The sequence below is a fragment of the Nymphaea colorata genome, chromosome 10, assembly GCF_008831285.2.
Source record: "Nymphaea colorata isolate Beijing-Zhang1983 chromosome 10, ASM883128v2, whole genome shotgun sequence".
NCBI classification, from domain to species: domain Eukaryota; kingdom Viridiplantae; phylum Streptophyta; class Magnoliopsida; order Nymphaeales; family Nymphaeaceae; genus Nymphaea; species Nymphaea colorata.
In genome coordinates, this window is record NC_045147.1 from 21276436 (window position 1) to 21286351 (window position 9916).

At 45.9% G+C, this 9916-nt stretch overlaps 1 protein-coding gene across 3 annotated transcripts; it reads left to right on the forward strand.

Annotated features, from left to right (window-relative positions):
• Positions 1-1315: 1315 nt before the first annotated feature.
• On the forward strand, positions 1316-8897 carry LOC116262339 (protein NETWORKED 4A-like). Of its 3 annotated transcripts, XM_031641616.2 has the most exons (4): positions 1366-1465; positions 4090-4136; positions 4892-5060; positions 5926-8897. In XM_031641616.2, exons 3-4 carry the CDS (start codon positions 4967-4969, stop codon positions 8526-8528), a joined length of 2697 nt encoding a protein of 898 aa, XP_031497476.1. In that variant the 5' UTR covers positions 1366-1465; positions 4090-4136; positions 4892-4966; the 3' UTR covers positions 8529-8897. The 3 variants fall into 3 exon arrangements, with proteins under 3 accessions (XP_031497477.1, XP_031497474.1, XP_031497476.1); XM_031641617.2 differs by lacking the exon at positions 4090-4136 and having other exon boundaries at positions 1316-1459; XM_031641614.2 differs by lacking the exon at positions 4090-4136 and having other exon boundaries at positions 1321-1465.
• Positions 8898-9916: the final 1019 nt, after the last annotated feature.

Sequence of the window (9916 nt, forward strand, 5' to 3'; positions counted from 1 at the left end):
TACTTCATAATGTTATTGTAAATTATGACTAATACATGAGAATTTTTCACCTCATATGGCTATTGATTCAATTCTTTGAAATGAATTAGATCATTCTTCTCGTCTAGAGAATCTCTCTCTTCTTCGAATAACCAGCATGAATTGAGTCATGTTTTAATCGAACACTTTTCATTTTAAGTTATGTTAAAGGGATAATTTTGTTTACCAAATAAACGTAAGTGGATCAAATCACTATCTTATAATTACTATAATAAGAAGAGATCTTTGAAACAACTGCGCCAAGAGTAGCGACGTCGACGGGCTGGTAAGATCTGATTTTCGACCAGACCGTTTTAGTTGGATTGGGCGAAGAGAAGTGGTGATGATTACAATTGGACCCGAAACTAAGCTATTTAGCTCTCTGAATCCAAAACCAAATCCAACATCGGATAAGGATCCGAACCGATCGTGTGTGAAAGTCAGATCTGCTGCAGTCACAAACTTCACCTAATCTCTTAATGTTGCTAAAAGAAAGAAAAAAAGAAGACTTAGATGTACTTCGAATATTTAAATAATATTGGAATGGTTATTTAATGCACATAGAGCGGAAAATAAATAATTTGCGATTGGCAGAAATTTTGGTAACTACAGAGCAACCATGAATGTGCGAAGCAGGTAGGCATTTATTGTAGCAGCAAAGTCACACATGTAACCAACACGCCCATAAGCGAAGCTTTTATTTTTTTGTTAAATTTCTGAAAAGTACACAAATTTTTTGTTAAAATATATATGGTTATTTATAATCAAAATGATATAAAAACACAATGAAAAATAATTTATTTTTATATATAATTAAGCAGGGCTCGAGCCGGCGATGGTCGGGCTGCCTAAGGCCAATATTTTTAAGGCTCGGGTCCGAGCCGACTTGGGTTAGGTGCTCTGCTCGGCCACGCCACGCCCCATGTATTGTGTGGGGCCCGCACTGATAGCTCGTCTTTCTGTGCCTGAAAATTAATTTTTGAGGTTTCCCGCCTTGAGGAGGATTCCATTTTCTTTGCCGCCCAACTGAGTGAACAGGAGGAGTCCAGCCTCTGCGTACAGGCGTAACGGCCGCCAACAGAAAAGCCCTTATCTCTTTCTGAATTTACGTGCCATACCCTTACCTCACGATAAAGCACGCAAGTCCCCGTCTGGTGGTCGCGATAACGCTGCAGCAGGCCCACAGGCACTGTTGTAATTTCCTTAGTAGTCGTGTCGCTAAAACTGCGCTGCCTTCCAGCTAAGGATGTGGCAAAGTTGTAGTTTTCTCTAACAGCGGCTGCTTTTGTAAGGTGCCCGTGACCGCGGCCTTAACAAAAAGGCAGCAGTCTGAACCGAAGAGTCTCTTTTAACTCTCTCCCTCTGCTATCGGTTGCTCGCCGGGATCTTTTCCGGCCAGAGTTGTTGCTGCCTGATGGCCGGATCCGCCGCCGAACTGCTGGTAAAGGTTGTTATCTCCCTCTGTTCTTGTGGAATCGTTCTTGTTCTGTCTTCTTCTCGTTTTAGTTGTTCTCATCCAAGCGATGCGATTCCTTTTTGGTTCCCGTGCTAGAGTCGATGCTTGCTTCGCCTTACTTGTTTGGTCTTTGGATTGCTGTCGATGGTCTGAAACGCATCATGCTACTAATTTCTTGAACATATGCGCAATATTTTGTTGTGTGATGGAGTTCATTTCTGCCGATTACACGCTGTTCAGTACTAAAATGCTCAGATCTTCCGTTTTCTTTCGATTCTGGGAGTCTTGATAGGGAATGGTTCCGTTCAGATCATGCTTCGGCTGGTCGTAACGACCGGAAACTGGTAGCTCTTCATTGGATTTGGGCGTTTCTAGTACATACGGGTCGCTGTCTTGCTCGAACGCAGGCTAACCTTCCCAACCTTTCGTTCGAGCTTTCCTCATCTCAAAGTCGTTTTCCTAGTCCGTTGTTCTCGTTTCTCCTTATTTCGACGAATCGGCGGTCTGTGGCTCTGGTGGCCCTGACGCTCTGGGCGTGTTAGGCTGTCAAAGGGTAAATTCCGTCATTTCAGGTTGTAATTTTTTGTCACTTTCGCTGTGGAGTTTCAGTTTCACAGGTTGTTCCGAGTCGCTCAGTGCGGTGACAAATGACGCAAATATCCTTTTATTGTAGGGTGTGGTTTCCAAATTTCCTCCTTTCACATCGCCAGTTAGCCAATCTTGGCACTCGTCTAGAAGCTTTAGGAAGTCTGGATCTGTGTGAAACTTGAATCCTTATGGAATTGGACTCGTCCCGCCCATTTGAACCGAAACCAGCTTCATTGAATTTGCACGGGAACCAGGCAAGTACTCAGGTAACAACTGTCCGTCAAGAGTCGGATTAAGTTTGATGTCATAAATGGGAGTGTCAGATGACGCCAGGTTCAGTTCAGTGTGGCTTCTATACACAGGCGGCCCAAATCTGGCTGGATATGCGTTGACGAGCTTCTCTTATTTGCGTCTTTCATCTTTGTTCCTACAATATAATTCGCGGTCTCTTCGCTTTTTCACGTGATGCACGTTGGCGAGGGCCAATGCTCTTTGTATTGTTACTACGGACAAAGGGCAGGACGGTCTTTGATGAGGTGAAATTGACTTGCATTATCCCCTTCATCTCCGCTTTTATGACGCGGCCTTCCATATAGGGCGCATAGGTCCCGCTGCTTGGAGAGCAATAATCAAAAGGGCGACTGCGGGAATAAAAAAAAAAGATCGAGAAAGACTCGAAAAAGTGATTATCTCGTCATTTTCTCTGTGTTGGATAGGAAGAAAGTTTGCTTATGTAGGAACTCCACTTGTCGTGGCCCGGGAAATTGTAGGGCTGAAACAGCTAGTGCAGAAAAATTTGATGAAACCCTTCTGATTATATGGTTTTTTAATATTAAGTGCTATATTGCCTACTTATTTAGGTTAGGGACAATGTCCATTCATCCCCACATTATTCTTGATCCATGTTTTGAAAAACATGTGTTCCATTTCTATGTTTTTTTTCTTAGACGACGAATCTGGAAACTACATTTTGCAAGATTTGCTATATTTCATAGCTTTAGGTACATCCGGAGTGGGTTCTGCCCGTGTCTGACGAAGAATATTGTGGAAAAACAAGGTTAGAAGGTTGTAGAGCTGATATTTGATCTAGGGTCTACCAATGTTGGCTAGTTTCATTTCTAAAAGAGATTCAAGTGAATGATATTTTCTTTACGGCCGTACCATTTAGCTAGATGGTGTTGCTGAAAACTTTCAAACAAGTGAATGATTGCTTCACCTCTATCTTTTAACTTCGGTTGACTGTCACTAAACTAAAGCCAAACTGAACTCAGAAAATAATTCGTAACCAGAAAATATTATAACATGGCATAATTCACGCTATTGAAGCTAAGCGAGGTTTTATTTTACATCTCTATTGTGAGCTGCGAACAAAAATCGTCTACTATAAAAAAAATCTTGAACAGTCGAGAACTTTTGCCAAGAAAATGTGACTGATCAATCAACTTGATGCAGATGATCGACCTTCTCATGCACGCCCGGTTGCTGGCGCTTTTGAGGCGTATAGTCTTAATGTTATTCATGATTAGGATTCTAATTTTGTATACGGGTTTTCTCATCTCTAAATAATTTTGAAATTTTCATGTATTTACTTGTACTTTGATTCTGTGGCCTTACCTCAGGACCCTATAAGGATATATTAGGAATTTTGTATTATCTGCTGCTGGCATATGCTTTCTCGTATCCTTTGCAGTATCTTGACTCAATGGCGCCTCTTACGCGTGGTTGATTTTGGCTTTCATTACTAAGCTGTGGTTCAGTTTCTCATGTCACACAGAGAGAGGGGGAGAGAGAGAGAGAGGGAGAGATTTTCATTGTATTCTTTATTCTGTAATATTTAAAAATGAAGGCCCATGTGAATCCATCAGCCGTGAGACCATCACCATGACCTCTCCTCCCCTTTCCTCTGCTCTTGGTTTATTTAATGCGATTCAATAAACCAAGTGCGTTTGGTTGAATTTATTATTTTATTTTGTCTGGTTCTAGTCTCTTTGATCCTTCATCTGTATATTTCTCTTCTCCTTCTCCAGCGGGAGTTCTTATCGGGTGATTCTAAATCGATTTGGACCAAGCCATGGTAAGAGCCTCTCTAACTTCCTCTGTTTCTCTTTTCCCGACTTGTGTCTTTCTGGCTTTCCCCGTCCTTCTGCGTAGAGGAAGCCCCTTGGAAGCCTTTTCCAGTTCGATTTGTACGGAGGCGAGAGACCTCCAGAATCCAGGCTCCTCTACCTCCGCTTCTCGCTTCATCTTGTCAGTCACCGGCATCGGAAGCTTAGTTGTCTCTGCATGTGACCATCGTCTTCGCTCCTTGTAATCCTTGCCCCTTGGTACAATAATAGGGGCGCTTTGGTCTGTTTATGTCTATAGGTTGCAACTTACTGCTGGTGGTTTTCGCCTTCCTGTGATAGTAATGTTCGCTGTTCCGTGGATAGGTTTATGAAAACGACCCCTTTCATATAGGTCTGTTACACGAAAACCTGGGCCATTCTCCCCCCACCTTGAGAAGCGTAAACCAAGGTGGTATTCATAGTTTAATTACGGGCGTTTTCGTCTTTTCCTGCAAAAATGGGTCGGTTACTTTCTGGTTTGTGCGTCCCCCGTCGGGAACTGATCGATCGCGGGTTCGGAAAGCTGGATATCGTCCGCGCGTTTTGGGCTGTTGCCGTGTGTTTGAGATGATTATTCTGGTTTCTGTTTGTTTCGCTTAACTTCTACTGTTGGGCTGTTTGTGCCTTGAGGTGGCTCTTGGTGGTGGTTAACGTTTGCTTGATGCTAATTGTGGCTATCGCCCTGATATTTAAGTAGTAACTCTGCTTTTCCCTCCTTCGACAGACGACATAGAGCAGTTCTGCTTTCTCTCGTCCCCACTAGAAACTCAATTTACTGCAGCCGGCTAAGCTCGGAAAAATGAAGAAGATGTCGTCCATGAAGTCCCACTCATGGTGGTGGGACAGCCATATTAGTCCGAAGAACTCGAAATGGCTTGCCGAGAATCTGGAAGGTCAGTCTCTCCTTTCCCTCTTTTTCTATTATAAGTTCCTTTTCCGGTTCTGAAATTCGGACTCGCTTCTTAACCGAGCCTTGTGACAGCCATCTGGTTGAGTGAGTACGCAAGGCTATGGCCCGATTTGGGTAATCAACTTGTTTGGACGCTGGTAGGTCTAAAGTGGGTAGGGACCTTATCCTCCCCCACCCCCGGAAAGGGAGAGCCCATTTTTACGTCATTGACGCCAGGCCACCTTTCCCTATACCAAAGCAAAGCGCTTGTCTAGCGCCGAGCGCGGCTGCCGCTGCGGTACGTCCACATGGGGCGACGTGGATTCGCAGTCTCGTCACGGCTTGGATTTGATGAAGTTGCCTTTGTGAGACAATGATGGTCATTGACCAAGCAAACTTGAAGTCGAGGTTTCATTTATTTATTCTTGCTTTTGACTCGTCTCTTATATGCAATTAGATCCCAAATTAGTCCCAATACGAAAGGAAATGGAAAGAGGGCAGGATAAGTAAAGGATACCACGCTTTTTTTTTTGTAGTTTCAGGATGTACTTGCTGCTCGTCGTAGTAGACGAACTCCGTCGCGCTGATGTCACATTGCAGCCATTATCCAGTTCACTAGCGGCAACATAATTAGGCCCCCCTCTTGTACTCTAATGTCCAAATGTTGCCCCTCAATGCGAGAGCTTTGCACTGCAGAAAGTGGTTTCGTTTCATAAGATGCGAACCGTTCCATAGTGGACCTTGCTAGACCTAGTTCATTATGTAAATGCGAGATCCTTGAATGCCTGAAAGTGGTTTCGTTCCACAAGATGCGAACGTAGGTAGTGGACCTTAGTGCAGCTTAACTGAATCATGTTCATGGTTTTCAGAGATGGACAAGAGCGTGACGAGGATGCTAAAGCTGATCGAAGAGGACGCCGACTCGTTCGCCAAGAAGGCGGAGATGTACTACGAGAAGCGCCCTGAGTTGGTCTCCCTCGTCGAGGACTTCTACCGCATGTACCGGTCGCTTGCCGAGCGATACGACCAGGTGACGGTCGAGCTGAGGAAAAACGTGCCGGCAGAGATGCAGTCCCAGGGCTCCTCCGACCTCTCGGCTGACGGCTCCCCCCCTTCGAGCCGGTCTAAGAAAAGCCGCCGTCCTGAAACGAAACACCGTGCTGCTGGCTTCGACGTGTTTCTCGGCTCGGGCGGCAGTGCCACGGAGCGGTCCCGCAAGAGCAGTGATTCCTCCTCCTCTTCCTCCTCCGATTCGGGATCCGAGTCCGAAGTCTCGGATGAATCGGTTCGCAAAATATTGTTTGGGTCGCCGGGGAACGGCAACCACGAAGATGTGCAGAGCAAGATAGCGTCGCTGGAATCGGAGCTCGCGGCGGTCAGCGAGAAGCTTAGGGTCACTGAGGAGGAGGCCCGCAAGGCTAACCTCGAGATGGACGAGGTGCGGTTGGAGACCGAGGCGAGGAAATCGGAGTTCAGCGCCTCGGTAACAAAGCTGGAGGGAGAGGTCGAGAGACTGCGGGCTGAACTCGAGGAAGCTCGCGGGGAGGTCAACGAACGAAAGGCGGAGATCGATGTGCAGGCAGCTAGAGCAGCCGAGCTTCAGGATCTCGTTGCCGAGATAAATCGCGAATCGTCTCAGGCTGCCAAACAATTCTCGTCGGAAAAGTTGCAGTTGGAGAAAGATCTCCAACTTCTGCTGAAGTCTCGAGCCGAACTGGAGGGAGATTGCGCGCGGTGGGTCTCGAAGGCGGAATCACTAGAATCGGAGATTGCAAACTTGAAAACGGAGAGGTCAGACTTGGAAACCCTGTACGAGACTGTGAAGGTCGAGAACTCTGCACGAGAAAGCCGTATCGACGGAATGAACCGGGAATTGGATGAGGCGAAACAGAGGCAGGACACTCTCGTATCGGAGAAGAACGGACTCGAAGCCCGTGTACTGGAGCTCTTGGCCATGGTGAACGTGAAGCGGGAGAACGCCATCGCTGAAGCGGCGGGAAAATTCTCGTCGGAGAAGTCTCGCGCCGAGAAAGAGCGAAACGAGCTGCTGAAATCCCAGGAGGTCCTTCAAGCGGAACTTGAGCGACTCAGAACAAAGGGAGAATTTCTGGAATCGGAAATATCACGCCTCAGGGCTGATAGATCCGAGCTGCAAAGCCTGTTCGAGGTGGCAAAGGCTGAAAATTCTTCCAAAGAAGCGCGCTTGGACAGGATAAATAGGGAATTATGCGAGGTAAAGGGGCGGTATGATAGTCTCGTCTCGGAGAAGGATGCACTTGAACTCCGCGTTCGGGAACTGACGGATTCCGCCAGGAGTTTGTCATCGGAGAAATCCGCTCTCGAACGTGATTTGTCTGAGTTGCGTATGTCACGTGAAGATCTGGAGAAGGAGATCCAGGAGTCGAAGCGGAAGATGGAGTCGCTTGAATCGGAAATGCTGAGCCTGAAAGCGGAGAAATCAGCAGCGGTGAGCCGGTTTGAGTCGGTTCAAGCTGAGAAGGATGCACTTGAAATCCGGATGCTCGAAATGACGGACTCCGCCAGCAATTTGTCGTCGGAAAAATCTGTTCTGGAACGTGAATTGTCTGAGTTGCGTACATCGCGGGAAGTTCTGGAAATAGCGATCTGTGAACTGAAGCAGAAAACTCAGTCGCTTGAATCAGAGTTGTCAAGCCTGAGGGCGGAGATATCAGCAGCCGATAACAGGTTCGGGGCGGTTCAGGCAGAAAAGCTGGCTGTGGAGGAGAGATTGGAGGAAGTGACCAGGGAATCGGACGAAGTACGAGCGGAACATCACCGTCTCGTCTCGGACAGGTCAACTTTTGAAGCCCGGATCAAGTCACTGGAGGACGAGGTTGCGAACTCCTTCGCAGAGGGGGCTCGAATCATGGACGAACTATCCAAGTTGTCTCGGGCTTCGTCTGCTCTGGAAGAGGAGCTTCGATTGTCCGTCTCAAAGGCGGAATCACTGGAAGCGGACATGTCGAGGCTTGAGACCGAGAAATCGGATCTGGAGGTCCGGTACGAGGCTGTGAGGGTGGAAAACTCGGAGAAAGAGAAGAGGCTGGAAGCAGCGAACCGGAATTTGGACGGTTGGAAGCTCAAGTACGACATGCTGGTGGCGGAGAGGGACACGCTGCAGGCAAGGATCTCGAATCTGGTGGTAAAATCCGAGAATGCTGAGAACCGGATCCGGGAGATGGATAAGCACCTGAGTGATCTGCATGTGGAACACGCGCGCTTGATTGCCGGTGCGACTTCGGACGGGCAACGGGTCCGGGAGGCGCAGGCGAGGTCTGCGGCGCTGGAAGAGGAGGTGGAGCGGTTGAAGGCTGTGGTCTCGGAGGGGGCGGAGGCGAAGCGCGAGGTAATCCGGCAACTGTGCTTCTCTCTGGATCACCTTCAAGGCAGTTACGACGAGCTCCGGCGGGCGCTGCATCATAACAAGAGGAGCACCGTGCTGGCCTCGTGAATGATCTTCGGCGGCAGTCGAGTGTCCTCTGTAAGTTAGTGTTCTGAGAAGTTCTCCGCGTGGCGAACTCGAGTCGTTGAGGAAGTGAAATATTGTTGGGTCCGAACTGCGACCGTCTTGGGTCCTTTGGGTCCAGTATTAGAATTGTTTGGCGCTGCCTTATTTTGGGAATTTGTACACATTTCGTTTCGGGTCAACTTGGTCTCATTTTGTAATGGACTGGATTCACCAGTTCAATATTAGAACAGTTGGCTGTATCTAGCTGCCTGGCTCCTTGGTCGAGGGCCGCCTTTTGTTGGCTTCACATCCTCACCTAGCACTATGTACTGGTGTGGGGGATAAATTTGGTGGATTTAATATTCCTTAGGACGAGTTTTGGGTCGTTTTGTCCTATATTCTGTGAAATACAACTGCATGCCTAGGACAAGCTAGCCACCAAACGTGTTTAATCAACTCCGTGAATGCAAACATCGGCTACCTCTGTTTTCCAACTTAGATCGTATATGGTTGGAGCTATTGTTTTCAAAGTAGAAATTTGTATCCCATAAGCATTAACATTTAAGATTTCATGCTTGAGAATGCTTATGATGATTGAACGAACCATTGCTGCTAAAATCTAAAGGCATCAAATGCATAAGATCAACTACCAGCTAGCATTCATTCTAGAAAACTTCTTATTCTGTCCCTAACACGTATGTCCAACTACCTCAAAACATTCACTATGATCGAAAATTCCTTCCATGTCATTAGAAGCAAAGTAGTGCTCATGTCTGCACTAATGTAAATAGATGAAACGCATTTTATAGCGTTCTTTGGATTCATCCTTAATTTACAACCAGCATCCGCAAAATGTTTGTAGTACAATAGTTGTAGACCCTTATTGTCATAAAACCAATGGACTGCCAAAAGCTCACTATTTATTTGTAACAAAAAAACAGGATTTTTTTTTAAAAAATTACCTCTAAGAGAGAAAACAGATTCTGAATTTTGAGCAAAATTTACCTGTAAGAGCATATTATGTAACTAAGGCCCGTATATAGGTATATGTATTTTTTGCTTTTTAGTTTCTAAATTAATTAAATATTTTTTTTATTTTTTGTAATTTTAAAATAAAATTGGTAATAAGTGCCGATTATGTATTAATCGGCAAGTTGATATTCAGGTTAGGGAAATGAGCTAAAAATAAAAGTTACAATCAAAATGTGTGTATTGTTTAGTCTTTGAGTTCTCCCAACAATTTCTATAAGATTGCACCTCAAACATTCGATAAACAATCTTTAAAGTACCTTTTACCACAGCAGGCTTAACAAAATCAAACTTGAGATTTTGAAATGCTTCATTTAATTAATCGCTTGTTCCCTTTATAAAATCAGGTGACGAAACAAATG